This window comes from Lasioglossum baleicum, chromosome 6 (assembly GCF_051020765.1).
Source record: "Lasioglossum baleicum chromosome 6, iyLasBale1, whole genome shotgun sequence".
Classification (NCBI taxonomy): Eukaryota; Metazoa; Arthropoda; class Insecta; order Hymenoptera; family Halictidae; genus Lasioglossum; species Lasioglossum baleicum.
This window is the reverse complement of record NC_134934.1, coordinates 10,344,671-10,364,971: the sequence shown is the minus strand read 5'-3', so window position 1 is coordinate 10,364,971 and position 20,301 is coordinate 10,344,671. Positions and strand designations below refer to the sequence as shown.

Below are 20,301 nucleotides of genomic sequence, written 5' to 3'. Positions count from 1 at the left end.
CGTCCAGGATGCCTAAATGAAAAGAAGCGCAACTTAACGAGAAAAGAGAGCGATTAACGGCGGTGAACGTCGCGGAAGGTAAGATGGCTCTGAACGGACAGAAAGCGTCGGTGAAGCGGAAGCTCGTGGTTGACGGTCGATCGACGAACGCGTTTCTAGCAATGTTGGCAAGCGTTACGAGTGAGCAGTCGCATTTGTCTTGGTGATTGATCGCGATCAACGATCAAACGTCGCGTCCGATCGACGCGCAAAGTCCTCGAGCCCCGAAAATCTGGCCACGAGCTCTCCGAGCGTTAGCATCTCGACTCCGAGTTCCCCTCGAAAGCTCCAACGCGAGAAACGACGGAGGCAGCGATTGGATTCGCTTTTGGTTTTCATTCGTGATTATGTATATCTCTGTTTCGGAGGAACTTGAAGACGTGTGCGTCGCGGTTGTCACATGAAATTGGAGAGAAGGAACAACATGTATCGAGCGAAGAGCTTGCTCGGCTTGGCTGTCGCTTTATTTCGTAATTCCACTTCAAATTTCTCAACACTCTGCGAGGAAACACTCGTCGATATGGTTCACGACGTTACCGATCCCGGAACACGTGATTCGGCTGCAGCGGATATAATCGTTTACGCTGGAACTACCGTCCGGTCGAAACGACCGGAATACGTCGTTGCTTTCCTTTAACTGCTAGATATAATTAAACATTTGCAAATTATCTTTGATCATTCCATGCGAAATCGATCACTTCTTGCAGGCCTATGTAAATTTACATAGGCCCATGATCGATTTCGCATGGAATGAACTATTTCCCGAAATTGTTCTTCATCTTCCTGGACATTGCGAGCAATAAAGAAGTTCTAATCGATGCGCCCGTAAAATATCAGTGGAACTTCCACTGTAAAAGTATTTCGACAAAAGTTCGAACCTATCTCTCGGAGCGTTTAAAGTTATCCGGTCGGATTGGAAGCAACGTGGCGCACGAGGTGGCCGATTAAACGAGCGAATTTCTTGCGAGGAGAAAGAAACGTGAAACCGGTCGGTTCGAGCGGGCAGATAATTCTGGCGTGGAGGAACTCTGAGAGACTCTAAGAACGCTGAAGGTTCGCGTGGGTACGCGCACCGAATCACAATGTTCGAGACAGCGAGAGGGAAGATCGTGAACCGTGAATATAATAATTGTCAATCAAATATAGATATAATCGGACATCGTTCGATTCGGCTGTCAGCACAAGGACGACGACGACGGCGCAGTCGAGAGCTACCGATTCATGCGAACGTAAGGGAGAAGGGTCTGGGTTTCGGGTTGAAAGATGGACCGGCTGAAAAAAGATAAGAAAAGAAAAAATTATGACCCAGGAAAGGTATGCTTTGCTGGTCGTAGCACGAGTTCGAGATTCCCAACTGTGCTTTATGCTCGCGCGAGATCCGAGATCGTTGCTAACATTGAGCGTGATGTTTCAGGTGTTCGATCGTACGTTCGATGAAAACTCGGAAAAAGCCCGACTACTAATGAACAAAGAGAGAGAATGAGAAAATAGCAACGCGGGAAAAGAAGAAAATATAAACACGCCGCGCGGGTATTTTTACTCGGAGTGTTTTTCTCTCTGTGGCGTGTTACGTAAGCTCTCGACGCGGACAACTCGTTTCATTCGCTATCCGGGTCTCGATAGAATCGTCCCAATTTCGTTTCGATCGGTCCGCATCATCGATACACGTCCGCGGTGTATAAATATAATCGTCGACGAAGCGTGCATCACCCCGATGAGTCGCGCGTCGATCGTGATCGAGAATGATGAGAATGACATGCGAATGTGTGTGTCGCAGCTCTCGGAACCCGCCGTCGGCACGTCGCGCGTCGCTCGTTGTGAGGAACGATGACCGGATGATGCGAGAGTGGCAAGTCCCGTTATCAATTATCAGAGAGAAAAAGAGAGAGAGAGAGAGAGAGAGAGCTTGCAAACTTGAGGCAAAGTCTCGTCGGATCGGATCGGATCGTCCTCGTTGGATGTCTTGATGGGTGAACCGTGAAACGGGAACGAGATCGATGACGAAGAGGGGTGCGAGTAGATGAAAAGAGAAAAAAAGTATGCGAGGACGCAAGCCAAATGGAGCGTGTATTAGCCAAAGCTCGAAACTCGGTCAACAGGCACGAATCTATTCGCCATACCTGCGAAGGGTGTGCTTTTTGGCTTTGGCAGGGCGGAGATCAGACCTATTTGCAACAATCGAAGAGAGCAAAGTCAGGCCAAGGATAATAGGGCTGGCTCGCCGTCAGGATTACACGATCGAGCGGAGATCGTTCCTCTAGATACCACGACAAAACTCGTGTGCTCTCTCCGCGCTTGTCACCGGCACGCGGATTTATTCTCTACTTTCCTGCTTCCCGAGAGACACTGGCGTGCCTGTCGTAATTATCCCGCTGATTGGTCGCTGCGTCGCGTCGCGACGACCAATCTCGTGCTATCCGAGACCAGGCACAATGCTACTTTGGCGGTCTACCTAGGTTCTCTTACTCTAAACTCCTACGGTTCTCACTGTACCAAGCTTTCGGCGCGAGCCCTGTCCTCTCGAGAAAGAAATCGTCCTGAAGCTGCACTGAACATTCAAGTCGTCGACGAAGCCTTTGGAGAAGTGCATCAAGGGTGAACTGTCTACGCTCTACTGAAAGATCTATCTTTCTCTTCTCTTGCAAACGCATACTGCAACACAACTGCACCGCGCTGCATTTGCGCTCAAAACTCCTACTAGAAGTTACTACTTGTAGAAACTACAAACAACTCCCGTGAAATACAAATTGCTTTGAAAAAGCGATTTACTTCCCACAGGCCGGGAAGCCTGAAAACAGTGGAAACCGTAGGACGTCGGACTCGAAAAATCATTCGGTAACCTTGTTCCTCGCGGGGAACAACTCCTCTGGCGTCCGAGACGGATCCTCGTCGCGTCAACGAAGTTGCATAACGCGATTATGTAACGATTATCGAATCGGCAAGAAACTTCCGATTTGATCGACGTCCGAGCTCGACTTCGACGAGCGGAAACCGCGGTGAAAATCCGCGGCATTCTCCGTGTTGGCGATTCGTTTCTCTCCGCGGTGAGGAGAACTTACCAGTCACGGTCTGACTCTGAGGTCGCGGCAGAGTGCTGCTTCCAGAGTTGATCAGCGGAGGAGGTGAGGACAGATTCGATGGCAGAGTGCTCGATCCTCCGAACGGCTTCGGACCAATCAGGTTGTTGGAGGTTGGCGCCTGTGTGCGGTACAAGATACTTGGTTACTCTCTGCAGGCTCGACGTCTCGTTCGAGCGTTCTCGCATCGTTCGGCTTTCGCTGGCCGATCGACAAACGAACCGATTTCGACTTGGCTGTTCCAAAACCCTCATACAATTGTTCAATTTCTGGCAAGTAAATGAAATGAACAGCTGTTACGTTAGAAACAGCAGAGGGACTTTAAGAGATGTACTTGAAAAATTGCTAAATGAATCCGTACGTCGGTCTTAAGAGGGTAGACTCGTTTCCAGGATTAAAAGGGCGCGGGATGCGCGTTCTCATTTCTCGATAATGCAAAGTTGCAGCTTTATGCAGCCGTCGCAACTTTATGAAAGTAGCTACATGATAGCGAATGAATTTTCCTTTATGTCGATCGTAGATAGTGCAAATAAACAGTTTAATGATTTCGGCGCCACAGGTTCGATCAAATGTTACTCATTAATCAATTTTGCAATTTAACACTTTACCTACCGGAAGACTATTAATAGGATTTTCTATAATTGTGCTGTTCCAACAGAAAGCATAGAAATTTTCTTTTACATTGCAATCTCAAATGAAACTATTAGATAACGTTATTGAGGGTGACTTGTTAGTTCACAATGAAAATTGCCGTTGCTATTGAAGGTTCTATTAAAAAGTGTTTAGCCACATATCATAGATTTTTCAATGTTAAATTGTTCTCGACGTTTTGATCCGAATGTGGACCACCTTCAAGATAAATTTTGCGTCTGTAAAATACTGTAAGCTATAGTGATTGTGACTGAAACCCCCATCTTTGCATTATCGAGAAATGAGAACGCTTGCAATCCTGCAAAACTTGAGTCTACCCCCTTAAGCTTCATGATACAGTTATAAAACTGGTCCGTCTTTCAAAGAGAACCGCGCGATGCGAAAACGCCCTCGGGCCTGACGACACCGAGACCATCGAAGACAAAAAAGAGAAGAACAACGCATACTGTGTGCATCGCATTCCGACAACGAAAAAAAAACACAGACACAAAACGCGAATATTCGTTAGGCGGTGAATTAGTTCGAGACTAGGCGATTCTTCGCTCCGCTGCCTTGATCGTGCTTCGATGCGCGCACTGACACCGTCGAGAGCTGGAGCATACCGCGCGCACTGGTCAATCCGCGAGAAATCGCGACGGTTTTCGTGGATTCGGGACGGAGGAGGTTTTCGATCGGCGATCGGAGAGGACCAGATAGAGTCGGCCGCGAGATGGAACATACTTTTCCGGAGAACATAGTCTGGTGTTCAAAGCAGCGGGACCGCGGTGCGCGCGATTGTCATCGGATCGGTAAGGACGTACCTTACGGAGTGTAAGGTTTCGAGTCGCGAGAAGCTTAAGACGGACCGGGCCGGGCCGCGTTGGGACATTACCTGGACTGATCGGAAACTGGGTGGTTCGACGGGCGATGTGCCAAGGCGGGTGGGCTGCAATGCATAAAACGACAGAACGATGTCACGTGGCGGTGGCAATTAAAAAGGGGGAGAGAGATTTCGGGGAGAAGCCGACCGCGAAGCAACACGCACGCTCCTGATCGCGCCAGGCTAATTAGTCACATCCCGCACCGTTCGAAAAATAGATGATCGACGATCAAGATTGCCAGCCGATGGACCGATTGCTGCCGACGAGTCAGCGAGAAGGAAGTCCGCGGATTCGAAGGACGACCCGGTCGAATATCATAACGATGACACTGATCGGAATCGCTGTCGCAATCATCCTCCCTTCGTCTTCCTCGAACTTGCTTCTCTTTCTTTCTTTCTACAGGGTGACAAGAAATAACGGAGTTAATCATTTCTTATTATAATTCTGTCAAATTGACGAATTTTGAAAAACCAAATGATAACAACCGTAACATGGACTTTTAGTATTCATATATTTAAGAAGTTTCGAAATGGCCACCCTTTGAGCCGATTCAGAGGCTCAAACGTGTTTTGAAATTTTCGGCTATGGGCCGCAGCTCTTCTGGCGTCATTCGGTCCCACACCCGGCGTAGAGATTTTTTCAGCGACTCGAAACTTTTATGGGGCTGAGCACAGGCCCTGGCCTCCAAAATCGACCAAACATTGGAGTTCATAGAGTTGAGATCCGGTGAGTACGGCGGCCATTCCGCAGATGTGATGAAACCTGGAAAATGGGATTTGCTACGGTTTTCGTAGATCAAGGGGTCAAAATCAACCAAGAAGTGTATCGACCGGACATTCTCGAAACCGTCGTACTTCTGTGGGCCCAACAGCACCTCGGCGATCCAGAATGGACGTTACAGCAGGATTCCGCGCCGGCTCACAGGGCGAAAACGACTCAGGAGTGGTGCAAAGCCCATTTTCCAGATTTCATCACATCCGTGGAATGGCCGCTGTACTCACCGAATCTCAACCCGATGGACTACAGCGTGTGGTCGATTTTGGAGGCCAGGGCCTGTGCTCGGCCCCATAAAAATTTGGAGTCATTGAAAAAATCTCTGTACCAGGAGTGGGACTGAATGACGCCAGAAGAACTGCGGCCCATTGCCGAAAATTTCAAGACACGTTTGAGCCTCTGTATCGGCGCAAAGGGTGGCCATTTCGAAACTTCTTAAATATATGAATACTAAAGGTCCATGCTATGGTTGTTATTATTTTGTTTTTCAAAATTCGTCAATTTGGCAGAATTATAATAAGAAATGTTTAAGTCCGTTGTTTCTTGTCACCCTGTATTTGTTTGTTTATCTGTTTAGCCCGCGTTCTCGTTACGAGACGTGTCCGAACGAGATTAAATGCCTGTCGATATTGCTCGTCGCTGATCAATTGGCCAACCGGTCCACCAGACACGTAAGCACCGGTGCTATGCGACATGGAAAATCTATGTATACATCTCGTCTATGTAGGTGCAACGCGCGGGCGAATTCGTTTCGTTTCGGTTCGGTTCGGTTCGGAGGTCCGTAAGTTTTTACAACACGAAACGATTTGGCCAACCTCTGTGCAACCGGTCTGTATGGTGATCGTGCTCGTAAACGTTTTCGATTCCCAGTGGCACTCGCCGTTCGTGATGCAGCCGTTCCTATTTGGGGACGATACTTGAAGATTCGGGGATCCGTAATCTGGACTCGAGCGATTGTAAGCCTGGAAAAGCGATTAGTGCAAAGCGGAGGCAACACACACACGAGGGTTAACGCATAATATGTATCGAATACTTTTACTCGTTCTCACGCGTCACGCTGTGGAACTTGTCTCGATAACTTTGCGGCAGCGTTTCAGGATTAAACTTCGCGTGAGTACACACAAGCTTCCGCGTTGATTATAATTAGACTGCGGATCTTTATGCAAAATAAAAAATGTTCGCATTGATTGCAGAACACGGGAGCCAAATAAAAATTGTATTCTTCTTTTAATTATTCTACTAAGCTGAAACTAATACATTGACATCCTTAAATATTTTTAACACGTCCACTGATTTAAATTGTACGTGCCCATTTTTGCATAAATTCATAAAATCCGCAGTCTAATTATAATCGAGCCGTTCACGTGCGGAAACGATTAACCGTGTATACTGCTCCATTGATTTTCTCACTCTTTATTTTCTCGAGTCAATCGGTTTGGCAAACGAACGGCTCGATCGTTCGTATGGTTTGAGGAAAGGTATTCGTACGGTGAGCTAATTATAAAGACGCTCGTATAACTGATACCGATGATGTAATATTTATTCGAATAGTCAAGGTAAGTCAGTGGGCATTCTTTGTTCGCTTTGTTTGCTCCAGTTCGATTAATCTTTGTTTCAATTGCGTCTATAATTATATACGAAAATGGTCCAAGTCATATACATTTCTTGTTTCAAGATGTTTAAAGGAAAAGGATATTAATGCTTAATGAATTCCATATAATGTTGAAATAACATACACTGTCCAACGGTTCATTTGTCACGATATTGTCAAAATTACATTGAATTCATTTAGTTTAAAATAATGTGATGTGAAATAACTGATAGACTCATTTTGTTTTTAATTTTGACTTATACCAAATTAAATCAAAGTAGTTAATCGAACTCTTCGAGCTCGTACGAAGCCTGACGAAGTTTCGTTGAAACAACTGTGTTACGAACAAGATTATAGTAATTTTTAAAAATAGCCGAAAAATTGTGTAAGATGACTTTCCCTTTACAATTTCCTTGTCATACGAATACTTTTCGAAGCAGCCAATTAGTTGTTCGAAATGGAAAGCTTGAAAACGACGATTTTGGTGCAAAAACCGAGCATGTCCATGTTTTCAGTGAAATTCGACTCGTTGAAGTTTTACATACACTGGGCAACGAAAGTATTCGAACGTCCTTTAAAACAGAATAACTTTTTTATAATTGTACCAAACGACCTGAATTTTTATAATCAATTAGAAGCATTGGTTTACGAGATGATATGCAAAACAGATTTTCCAAAAATTATGATTTACAAGGTTACATGCAAAAATAAGAAAGACATTAACGTGGATTTTAAGTAGAAACTGATCTAAAGTCGTGTAAAACTACGATTTCCACAATTTTTAACCGCTGGAGATCGATTTCAATGAAATTTTCAGCCTGTGCATAAATAACACAGATCTTCGAAATATATATTTTAAATTTTCATTAAGGACCCAAATAAAAAAGTTTTAAAATGTGATTTTTTTATTTTTGCACGTAACTTTGTATATGATAATTTTCGGAAAATATTTCTTGCATATCATCTCGTAAACCAATGCTTCTAATTGATTATAAGCAAGCAGGTCGTTCGGTACAATTATACAAAAGTTATTAGTTCTTAAAAGGTGTACGAATACTTTGTACACCCACTGTACTTTCAATAATTCCTGATGGTTTAAAGAATTACACAATTCCTGGACCCACCCGGTTTTTCTACCAGGTGTTCAATCGTAATTGAACTCGAATAGAATTTGTACAGTTCGACGATAGCAATGGTAATTTTCAGGCAAGGGCAACGTGAGAGCGGTGCTCTGTGCTGAACACGATAAAAGCGGAGCCCACTTGTAATCCGGTCGTAAGGACACTGATGATACTCACAGAGAATGGCAGCGGCGAGGACGCGTGGTTGCTCAGGGGTGGAGACAGCGGGGCGTTCGCGAGCGCAGCGGAAATCGTGCTGGCAGGAGCTCTTCCGCCTCTGGAAATTTCATCAGATTTTTATTGGTGTTTGTCACGCGTTATTCCCATCGCTCTTCTCGCGTTCCGTTCCGTTCCCGTGGAATTTCCGGCGAGTCTTTAATTGCCGAGGAGCTGAACGGTCCGTGTATACGTTCTCCACGGTTTGCTTATCTTCGTTAGGGTTTCGCGAACCGGGATTATTGTTTCAGGCGTAGGAGAAGTTCGAATACTCACGGCGGCACGGTGATTGGAACCATGCCAGCAGGTGCGTTTTGCCTGGCGACCAGTTTCGCGTGAATGTCGCAGTACAGTTTGTTGTTGATGTTGTAGTAGCCGACGTTCTTCAGGGAGGTGCCGCAGGTCGAGCATTTGAAGCACTCCACGTGCAGGTTCTTCTCCTTGATCCTAACGAACACGCCCCTGCGAACCGGAAACAAGCGAATATCTTCAGTATCCCGTGTCTTTTCGCTCGTTCGCGCGCTCGATCAGAGTGGACAGAGTGCCGTGAGCGTTTCGTCCAACGTATGCGTTCGAGAATTTGCTCGCTGGAGAGATGAACTCGTCACCTCGACGACGGAGGCCGAGAACACGCTACTTTGGCGTAGGTGGGCGTGAAACGATGCTGTGTAATGTAACACCCCCGGCAGAACGGTTCGATCGAAGATCTCGATGCTCTGTTCGCTGTTCGTACTATGTGAAAATTGGAAAAAGATCTAAACAAATAGCTTTGAGGGCCCGCTCTAGGGACGGGCAACGCGGACATTTGTCCGGGGCGCCAAAATTTGGGGGCGCTATTTTGGCTGTAAGTGTGAGAAAAATATTGACGTGTTAAATACCCAATTAATAGAAAATTTGCTTTTATTAAAATTTAAATATAATGATTAGATTTTTATTGAAAATAGAAAATATGTACCTCTTTATTTAAAAAATATATAATTCTTAAGGGGTGGCAATTTGTCTTTTTGTCCGGGGCAACGAACCGCTAGAGCGGGCGTTGCTTTGAGCAACCCTTTCACAGTTGACAACCCTTCGTAAGCAATTTGTTCGATCGAATCCTTTTTCCCAGGGGTGTGCGGTTTGATCTGATCGAAAGTGTTCTCAGCATGTAATCCCTGTTTCCCTTTGATCGTTTCAGACACGAAGACCATGGTCGTCGCGATGAAAAGAAAAAAAAACGGTGCAAAAACGTGTCCACAGAAATACAGTGTCCGGAAAAGTTGTACAAAAAGCAATCACATCGACATATATACATATATATGTAAATATCAAAAAACGACAAAAAATGATACTGGAAAAACAATGAACAAAAAGGAACAAAAATGTCACAACACCGAAAGCACGTTCTACGTTTCGCTTCTGCCGGAGCGAGTTCGACGAGTACTGCACCGAATAGTATACAAGATGCGATCTAAAGATGAGAGAATGAAAAGAATGAGAGAAGACTTCTCGCTGGATGAGATAGGCGAGAAAGAAGCTTGCACGAGTTGCGTGTGCGAAAATGATCGGCGCACGGCTCCCGCACGGGACGATGGAAATGATCGAGATCCACTCTTCGGGATCGGGATTGTTGGTCTTTGTTCGCCGAAGAAGCGATACCGACGACAGAGGCGACAGAGAGGTTTGGTGCTTCGACGCAACACACAGCAGGAAAAACGTGCAACAACGCGCTCAGAGATACACACACCCGGCAATCCCCATTCTCGATCGACAGAGCACTCCTGACACCGACTCGGTCGATCGATCTACGGTCGTTCGATCAAGGGATGCGCGCTACCACGACGATCGAGCAATCCAGCCGGCCACGATTCCACTGGGAACGAGATCACCCTCAAGTTTCAACACTTCAACACTCGGAGCCAGCCAAAGTGTTGAAGAGAACCAGACTATTGTTAATCGTTGTCGGACGGGCTAATTAAATGTCGGGTCATTCCATGCCAAATCGATCACTTTTTGCAGGCACCATTTTGTTCTAAATGAAATATGTCGTAGTCCATGTAAAGTTAGGGTGGGTTTAAGTCATCATTTCGCCGGTTTCGAATTTTTTTAGAAATGGCAGGCCTTCAAAGTTTTATATTTTTGCCCATTTCGGCGAAAACGTGCTTCACTTGCGAATTTTTATCTCGGGAACTATTTTCCCGATTGAGCTACACTTATTTATTTTATTCGGAAAGGGAGTGGGCTATTACAAAATAATTTTTTCAACCCCCGACAATCAAGTTTATAATGTCGAAAAATTTAAACAAATTCTTTTTTCACGTTTTTTTCGATGATGGGGCTTAGTGATTTAAATTTTAACCCTATCTGAATTGTACTTGTTAATCATTAATTCCTTGCACTTGTACTATGTTACAGTGGCAAGGCAAACATTGTCTGGTTCTAAAGATCTCGAAGCGGCGAGCTCGTTCCCACGCCACGCAGTGATGATCGTTTCGGTGTACGTTCGTTTACGACGGACACAGTTGACAGAAGCGGCGGATAGAATCCTCGACAAAAGCTACAGATATTTTCGGTCGATCAACGACCGGGGTGCAAAAAAAGATTGGTTGGGTGGGGGGTGGCGGCGACAGGAGAAAATATGCGGAGAGAGAGAGAGAGACAGATTTCACGTGGAGAAAATAGTTACACGATCACTCGGTCACAGTTGCTACAACGGACGATCGACGTATCCGAAGACGGAGAGGAGTCCTGTCGTTGCGGCGTACGTATCCACGAATTTTCATTGGAATGGAAGGCCGGAGTGCCGTGCAGTGCATGGAATAGAGGCGTGGGTGACCTCGGCGAGGTGGCCCTGCCGCCAACCGCGTGGCTCACCGACGAGTAAAACTCTGTTCTCGGATGAACTACGACATGGAAGTAGAGAAACCGATCTGTGACTCGACTGGACACCGGCTGGGGACCATTTAATAGACGCGAGAGAGCAATCAGCTATCCCCTAACGGGAACAACGGTCTTTGTCATCTGTTGTCCTAAGCGCGGGCGGATTCGCTCGGTCGAATCGGACCTTTATCATCCCGATCTTTATCGTTGGTTAACACTAAACCTACCACTGCCGGTTAAACGATCGGTTGTATATTTTTCCTTTCATAAATATCGAAATTATCAAGTTGCATACATGGAAATGGATTCGATACATTTTTTCATCCAAGCAGATATTGTGATAAGTAGACTGCGGATTTTTACGCAAAATAAAAATTGTCTGCACCATTTGCAAGAGACTGGAGGCAGATAGACGTTTAATTCTCATTTTAATAATCTTAACAAGCTGCAAACTTCAAACGTTTTTACTGTTTTAAATGGCAACCACTCATTTTTGCCACAAATGCATAAAATCCGCAGCCTAGTGATAAGTTCAGTGTTAAACTACCCCCGCGATTCTACAGAACGCAGAGAATCGTAAATTCGCCGATGGATCTTCTCGATCCGATTCGAGCCGAAGGATCCGCGCGGCGCAAAGGAGGGAGTCGCCTCGTCGCTGTTCAAGGAGCCGGAGGAACAACGCTCCTGTTTTCTCTGTCTCGTGCCTCTCCCGATGGCTGCAAGAAACAAGGTAACGGGCCGAGAAGGTTTTTTCCGGTAGCTCGGCGCGTCAACTTACACGATGAGCCTCTCGCATTCGGCACAAATGTTCTGTCCAGGTGGAAGGCTCGATTGCGGCGTCGAGGGCTGTTGTTGTTGTTGCTGCTGCTGCTGCTGTTGCTGCGGTTGGTGTTGCTGGTACTGCTTGGTTTCCGGCGACGACACCGGCCTCAGTCCCGCCAGGGCCGGCGACGACGGCGTAATCACGCCGCTCTGTGCAGTGGGCTCCGCTATTTCGCAAAGAAGTTATCGTACCGGCTGGCACCAGACTGGCGTCTTTCGAGCCAGCTGATCCACGGAAAAAATCACCGGAGAGCGATCACCTCGCCGTTTATTTCTTTTTTCACGGATCGAGACTCCCGTTAAGCGTCTTAATTACCGCTTCCGGCCGAGAATCGCTCTTGTGGATCGTTCCCTTCGGATGGTGCTACAATTTTCAGCGAATCCGACAGCGAGGAGAACTCTCCGGTGATTCTTTTATCTACGTTTACGCAAAACACTGAACGGAGTACAATGCTGCCTCGATGACTGCCGCGTTTTAATCCCACCGTCTTTGGCTACTGAGAATTTCAAGGAGGCTCTTAATGGGCTCTCTAATGACTGCGCCGTGTCTGGAGGAGGCTTGATCATTTTTTCGTAACGGTACTCTCGAATGAAGATGTTAGAGAGACGCTTCGTTGCTTTAAAATGCTCTTAGCTATTCATTTCTGGTTTCGAGCCCCTCGGTTTATAATGTTTGCATTGATTACGAGACACAGGAGGTCAATTAAAATTCCTTTTTTCTCTTAATCATCCTGTTGAGCTGAAACTAATACTCTGATGTCCTCAAATCTTTTTAATATCTGCTTTATAGTGCAAGGGGTTGAAGATTATGCACACCCCTTGCTTTTCCTCGCTCTGCCGACTCCTTAAATGTTAGGAAGATGTGGGACACCGCGCGACAGTAACCGAGGCAGCCTTGCAGATATGTACAAGTGGAAGTTCGTTGACGATTCGATCGGCTACTAACCAGGCTCGGGAGTCTTTGGTTCTTTGTCCGCTTCCTGGACCATCTTGAACACCTCGCTGTTCTCGGCGTTGTAGTTCTTCTCGTTCTTTTTGAAGTTCACCCTGCGATCGATAAAGAATGTCAGTTTAACGAAGGATGTTTCTCGATGTTCGTAGCAAAGATAAAAGAGATCTTACCCGAGGACACCTCCAGCCAGGACCTCCGCCTGCGCGGAGAGCGTCTCCGCGATGGTTTCCTCGCTGTAGATCCCCACCGGGCTGTTGTACTGTTTATTCACGATGGACTTGATGGAACCGTCGCCCGTTCCATTCAGCTGCAAAAAGAGCAATCCTTGAAAACACCTTGGCTGAGGATTTGTACCGTTCGGTAAGTCTGATAGCGATGGATGATTTTTCTCAAATTCCTGCACCGACTAGAGCCTCAATATTTCTGATTTTTAGGTAAATGTAAAGACCAAATAAAAATGATCCCTCTCAGATTTTACAAGGAGAGCACAAGGTCGATGAGTCTCAGATTTGATTGAAACTTTGTAAAATTATAGATCTCGTCCTCCTGGGTGTCCCACGCAACTGGAACATGCTGTACCTCCTAAACGGTCGGGAATAGAGGAAAATGTTATAAGAAAAAGTTGAATGGCATCAGACGCAGACGGTGCATACTACGCAACTAATTTTATGCACTTTTGTGCATCGGTGCATCAGAAAAATGCGACTGCACTTTCTTTTAAAATGGAAACCTACATTTTTGACTGCACCAATCGATGCAGTTTATTGTGCTCTACATATAAAAGCACTAACATACTAATGCCCTAAACTTATTCGTTAAGAAGTTGTCGAAGCTAAAAGTTCACTGAATTACATACCTACATTATGTTCCATTATAAATCAGAGGGTTGCATCGATTGGTGCAGTCAAAAATGTAGGTTTCCATTTAAGAAAAAAGTGCAGTTGCATTTTTCTAATGCACCGATGCACAAAGGTGCATAAAATTAGTTGCGTGGTATGCACCGTCTGATGCCATTCAACTTTTTCTTATAACATTTTCCTGTATTCCCGACCGTTTAGGAGGTACAGGAGAATGAGATCTATAACTTGACAAAATTTCAATCAAATCTGAGACACATCGACCTCGCGCTCTCCTTGCGAGGCTGAGATAACGCGATCCGTTTAGCTAATTGACACTAACGAATGGTTTTGGACTGAAGTTGTGGCCGCTGCCGATGTGCGATCCGTCCTGTTTCTTCGCTGCCAACGACGTCTTCGTAACTGGAGTAATGTTGCCCATCGAGGTGGGCGATGGCGACGGCATGCTGGAGCCCAGAGGCGTCACGTGCGGCTTCCATGTTCCTCCTCCTCTGTCGGCGCAAAGGTAAGTTCGATTTCATTACTGTTCAATTCGCTGGGAATCGTCAAAGGGTCGCGACCGTAAACTAAACTCTACAGACTCTACAGTTGTACTGGGTGACAGACAAGAAATAACGGAGTTAAACATTTCTTCTTATAATTCTGTCAAATCGATGAATTTTGAAAAACCAAATAATAACAACCATAACATATAGACCTTTAGTATTCATATATTTAAGAAGTTTCGAAGTGGCCACCCTTTGAGCCGATTCATTACATTGCAATCTTAAATGAAACTTAGATGACTTGTTAGTTCACAATGAAAATTGCTGCTGCTATTGAAGGTTCCATTAAAAAGTGTTTAGCCACGTACCATAGATTTTTCAAAATTATGCAATAATCACCGGTCGGTAATGTGTTAAATTCAACCGTGAAATGAAAGGATGACGACCGTAGATCAATCCTACAAACTCTGCAGTCTTAGAAGGATGCAACGTTAAATTCAATTTCATAAACGGTGCCGTCCTCGTCGATAATCGCCGAGTGAAAGCGTCCCGACCGTGAATTCAACTTCGCAGCCTCCGCAACGCTTCTCGTTAGCAATCGTCAAGGTGAAGAGTCACGACGTGCTTTATTAACGGCGTCTTCTTCTGGGACCGAGCAAGTTTATTCTGGATAATCGTTCGAGGTAATGGGACGCGATATTATAAATCGAATTTCATAGACTCTCCCCGTAGGTCATTGATGTAATCGTCGGAGTGAAAGGATCGCGACCGTAAATTCAATTTCGCAGACCCCGCGAGATACTTCTCGTTAATAATCGTCAAGGCGAAGGGTCGCGACGGGGGCAAAAAGGGGGAGGAATGTTAATGGTGTCTACCTCTGTACGGTGATCTCGAAATTGTTGCCGGCTCTGACGATCACGTCCTGCGCGTCCTTGTGCCTCAGGTTGTACATTTCGGTGCTGTTCACCCTGATAACTGCGTCGCCGGCCTTCAAGCCAGCTGCTTCCGCCGGTGAGCCGCTGTTCACCTGAAACGCGTAATATCCTCTTAACGATCGCGGCTCGAATTACGCTCGGAAATTCCGGCGCACGATCCCCGAATTCTAGTCGCGTTTCGGCAACGGCTTCCTGCGCGTTCCCGTGGACGCGAGAAACGTCGACGATTGGATCGTGCGACCCGGATGATCCAAGATTCACCAGCGTTCGGATCCGTCATCGACGCGCGTCTATTTTTGCGGGACGCGCGGCTCGACCAGGAAAGACTCCTCGCCTCTCCAGAGTCCAGGCTGTTCGGACACTATATTTAAGTACGCGTGCAGCGTTACACCTCGAGGTTAGAGCATGCTGTACTCCATTCGCGCGAATGATATAATCGTTTCTGCTTCCTCGAACGATCCTCTGCGTTTGTCCTTCGCCGATCGTTCTGGATCGTTCAAACTAGCTAAACGAAATTGATCCTGAACTCGCGTCTCAACCAGTCCATGAAATGTAAATTTTATTATCGATTTCCGACGGAGAAAATGAATTGTTTTCAACAGATTGCGAGGGATCTAGGAATCGAACGCGATGATTGGAATCGCGACGCTGCCGATCGCTGTGTGACTTGTCGCGTCGCGAATCTTGATCTTTCCCCGCGCAACAGACGCCGCGCCGCGCCGCCCGGCAATTAAGGAAATGGATTACTTCGCGTGATCAACGGGTCGCCGTAAATCATCGTAATTTATCGCGCGTTACACCTCGCGCGCTCTAGCAGACTTACAGCCGCGTGATTGCGCGCGAGGTTAATTACGCTATTAATATGTTTGGTAAACGGTGCGAGATCGATGGCGAGCAGGGTGGGGGGCTCTTCTCCGCGATCCAGCGAGTGCCGCGATCGATCCGACCAACCAGGATAAAAGGGAACGCCGAGTAAAACTCATTAAGGGAAACCACCCGCGGCTAGATCATGCCAGCTTTTATGTATATCCTCTCGGTTTACCCGACGGATTCGGGGACAATTAATAGATCCAGCAAGATCGAGAACCGGCCTCGGCCCCCTTCTATAAATACGACCTGTGATTTATTACCGGTATTTTTATATCGGGAGAGATTTCCAACGACAGGGAGCCACGCTCGGCTGCCCCGACCACTTCTAACAAGCGTGCACAGGCGCCGAATCATTTTTCCAGCGGCCTGGCGCGCCGGAATGTAGGTCGATGCCCCGGGATCGCGCACGGACCAAAACCTTTCCGATTATCAACTCTCAGAGGACGGAGGATCTCTCTCTACGGAGACAGAGGGTAGCGTCTGGTTAATGCCGGCTTTAATCCCTTGCGGTCCGCATTTGTTTCACCATTTTCCGACGGCGCACAGTGGGTAAATTTGACCTAACTCGATTCGAAATCAAAGAACTTTCGATAGGACTGAGGTAGACCGATGAATTTTTTTTAAATGAAAGCTGAAACTTTGCAGAATATGGGAAAATAGGGAGATTATGGTAAGAACGTTTTTCAACGTTGAGAAAATTCGTTAAACTTGCACAATTTCGAGAAAATTGTGGTCCCTCCGTTACCACGGATGAAAAACATTTTTTTTTAACATGCTATATATCATCTCCCGTAGATTTTTTCACGTTGATTTCAAATCTGGTCTCAAAATTTGTCTACGACCTCTGATTTTTTCAAGAAATCGATTCTTGTGACAAGAAATTAATGAAATCATGTTTTCGTTGAAATGATTTCTTGTCACAAAAATCGATTTCTTGACAAAACCAGAGGTCGTAGACAAAATTTGAGACCAGATTTGAAATCAGCGTGAAAAAATCTACGGGAAATGATATATACATAGCATGTTAAAAAAAAATGTTTTCCGCCCGTGGTAACGGAGAAACCACATTTTCTTGAAATTGTGCAGGTTTAACGAATTTTCTCAACGTTAAAAAACGTTCTTACCACAAACTCCCTATTTTTCCCATATTCTGCCAAGTTTCAGCTTTAATTTAAACAAAATTTCATCCCTCTATCTCATTTCTATTGAAAGTTCTTTGATTTCGACACAGATTTCGTCGGTTTGGCCCATAGTGTGGCGCACGGTTTCACTTCCAATGATTTCCAGTCTAAGGCCCGCTACACACATCCGTTTTTCTATCGTGCAGCGCCTAATTGAATTCATAGTGTCTCAGACCGCAATTCCGGTACCGCACGTCAGAAAAACAGACATGCATAGCAGGTCTTACATACAAAGTTCGTAACTTACAATTCCGCGGTTCTGCACAAGAGATCGACACAACACTAGCTGAACCGAACGGCAATGTCGATTCTGACCAGACACAGTACCGCAAAGGATTAATCAGCCGCTGTAAATTTCCGTCAGGTCGGCGGAATCAGGCCACAAAGGGTGAGTCGTAAGTCGTCCGTTCGATTCGCATGCTCGGCCGCCTCCAGAAATAGGAAGCATCGCCGTGGCATCACCTGTGCCATCTCCCAACGATACGTCACAACCTCTTACTGTTCCTTTGAGGACGAAACGATTGTACAAACCGTTTACACCGTGGCTAGGAACACCGGTCAGCAGAAATATCCGAGAACTCGGAACCCATTCGGTCGATGAGCAACGAACCTCTGACCAGCCGGAGGACGGGGCTGTCCCTAGGTCCGCGACCACGTAGGACGTAAGTCAGGGTTAAGCTTGGTGGGCACCGTGAAAGCCTGCCTCTAAAAATAGTCCTGGACCGGTCTAAAAATAAGCGACTCACACGTACAAGCCGCGCGGCCACACGCACGTCGACGACTCGTACACCTCGAACCGTGAGGTTTCAGACCGAGAGATAGAATGCGCTATGCACCACCAAGGTGCAGCAGCGCGTATAGTCTTCAGCGTATGACATATCTGGCCGGCCGTTTTCATTCCGCGCTCTCTGACCGAGCCGAGCTTGCGAACCGCGATGAATGAACGAGAGTACGCGCTGCTCTCTGCCCGTACTCGCACGCGTACTCGTCGACGTACGCGTGTTCCGAGCGAGTACACGATGTCTCGCGGTTCGGCGCGCGCCTCGCGTAATAATAGCGTAAGGGCACGTTTATGTCGGAGCCGCGACAGAACCTGTAACACCGTCGATCCGACGCGCCGCGCCGGCACAACGTGCTTGGAAATATCTTTCTCTGGAGCGTTTCGGAGCTGCGATCATTGTGGAGCTTATTAATTCTCTACAAAGCAAGAATCGCGACTGACCTCCTATAATGCGACAGCTTTCGTAGAAAATACTCTTTCAAGTAACACTATCCGACTGATACTCACTGATCTGAACGCAATTTAACGTACTTATTAACCCTTTGCACTCGAAGCAATTTGAATTCCAATATCATGATATTTGTTTCAACCCAGATCATTTTTGTTCTATGTATTTAATCTTTTTTACATGGTGCACATCAAATTTTTACAATTTATAGAATACGGACAAGTTTAATAATGTTAAAACTGTTTTAAATAATGGCATGGCAATTTTTAGTGGCGCCTCAGACTCTCCATTCGAGTGCAAAGGGTTAAACACCGAAAAATATTATATACGTGCTTTTTTTGTTTCGGCTGAATACGCTTTTTTAGGGGTAGAAAGCACCCCTCGACCTCTGGAGATGGAAACGTTTGTGGCTAATTATTTCTTAAAGGATACAGCTACCCCTACAGCTTTCTACCCTTAAAAAGCGTATTTTGCCGAAACAGAAGAACACGTATTTAATATTTTCCGGTGTTTGATAAGTACGTTAACCCTTTGCACTCTTATGGCGACTGTAAGGCGCCAGTAAAAATGGCCACACCGTTATTCAAAACAGTTTTCTATAAATTGTGAAAAGCTCAACTGTTACATGAGAAAACTGGTTAAATTTTATATGCACAATGTAGAAAAATTAAAATTGCTTCGAGTGCGAAGGGTTAAATTTCATTCGAATCAGTGAGTATCAGTTGGGTAGTGTTACTTTTTGGAACGCGGTTTCTATAATGATCCAAATTGCATGGATGAGCAGTCTCCCTGCCGCATGAATTATTCTATTACACTTTTACGGTTGAAATTAATTCCTCTGTTTTTTTTTATTCACGTGCATCGCCACTTTGTCGATTTAATTCTCAGGGAATTTCCTTGTCAATGCAGAAACAGGCGGGTCGACAATACCAATCGTCCATAAGATTGCAAATTTGTTTAATCATGAAATAATAAGGTATAATTTCTAAACTTCGCTCTCGTCGTCGATCATTAATCGGATGTAACTATGTTTGACATGGGATATTCTTCTTTTGGAACATCTCAGAGAACGTTTCGATAGAGAATCAAACAAGTACTTGTGGTAGCAGAAAATATGTGGAAAGATTTGTTCTTTCTCGAGATACTGGGAAATGTGGTTGTTCCATTGGGAGAATAAATCGGTCACGAATAGCGAGTAGTATAACTTTTCCGACTCGGCAGAATTGTTGATTCCGAGGATCACGTGGTATGTAGGTGGTTGCGAGGGCCGTCGAAGATTTTTCACGCTTAGGAAACGTTCGAGGACGCGGGTGGAGCCACGTCCGGTAGCTAGTTAGCTGCCGGGCATTATTAATAACGACGCGTCTAAAAATAGAGCCGAAATATGTGTGACGCGGGCGCAAGTAGATGCACTTGAATGCAGTCGAACCGAGAGGGAGAATACGCCAAGGTGTACGAGGTACGCATTCCAATGGGCGGGTTATCAGAGACGGATCCATCCCACATTCCATGCTGGAATGCATCTCTGCTCTTTTTTCTTTCTCTCACTTTGAGGGCTTAAGGCTTCGTTCATACGTGCCCTGTCTCTCTTTCTCTTTTGCTGTCCCTTTCTCTCTTTCTCGGTTGATACAGCCTCGAAAAACGTGGACCGAGCCGCGCAGAGTCGAGTCGCGACCGGAGGGAACGGGCCTCGGTCAGTGACACCGGTTCCAATCGGACCGAATGAAAGGGAACGCGTTCGGAAGGAAATAAGTCACCGATAGTACTCGTTGCTGTCGCGTC

General features: G+C 45.9%; 2 protein-coding genes across 11 annotated transcripts in view; one reads left to right on the top strand and one right to left on the bottom strand.

The window, feature by feature from the left end:
• The window catches only part of LOC143210030 (PDZ and LIM domain protein Zasp), a 49,804-nt gene that overhangs the window by 9,307 nt on the left and 20,196 nt on the right, over window positions 1-20,301 (bottom strand). For 2 of the 10 annotated variants that reach the window (XM_076426459.1, XM_076426466.1), the window contains exons 2-12: window positions 15,180-15,331; window positions 14,142-14,310; window positions 13,133-13,269; window positions 12,957-13,057; window positions 10,995-11,211; window positions 8,606-8,791; window positions 8,291-8,390; window positions 6,217-6,363; window positions 4,639-4,692; window positions 3,099-3,237; window positions 2,160-2,204 (exon numbers count right to left, since the gene is read on the bottom strand). In XM_076426459.1, coding sequence (XP_076282574.1) covers window positions 2,160-2,204; window positions 3,099-3,237; window positions 4,639-4,692; window positions 6,217-6,363; window positions 8,291-8,390; window positions 8,606-8,791; window positions 10,995-11,211; window positions 12,957-13,057; window positions 13,133-13,269; window positions 14,142-14,310; window positions 15,180-15,331 — 1,447 coding nt within the window. Of the gene's footprint in view, window positions 1-2,159; window positions 2,205-3,098; window positions 3,238-4,638; window positions 4,693-6,216; window positions 6,364-8,290; window positions 8,391-8,605; window positions 8,792-10,994; window positions 11,212-11,966; window positions 12,178-12,956; window positions 13,058-13,132; window positions 13,270-14,141; window positions 14,311-15,179; window positions 15,332-17,821; window positions 18,225-20,301 lie in introns of those variants that run through there. The other 8 variants (XM_076426463.1, XM_076426461.1, XM_076426467.1 and 5 more) reach the window with 7 other exon arrangements.
• LOC143210044 (uncharacterized) lies at window positions 8,785-11,000 on the top strand. The gene is made up of 2 exons (XM_076426486.1): window positions 8,785-8,976; window positions 9,507-11,000. Exons 1-2 carry the CDS (start codon window positions 8,925-8,927, stop codon window positions 10,091-10,093), a joined length of 639 nt encoding a protein of 212 aa, XP_076282601.1. The 5' UTR covers window positions 8,785-8,924; the 3' UTR covers window positions 10,094-11,000.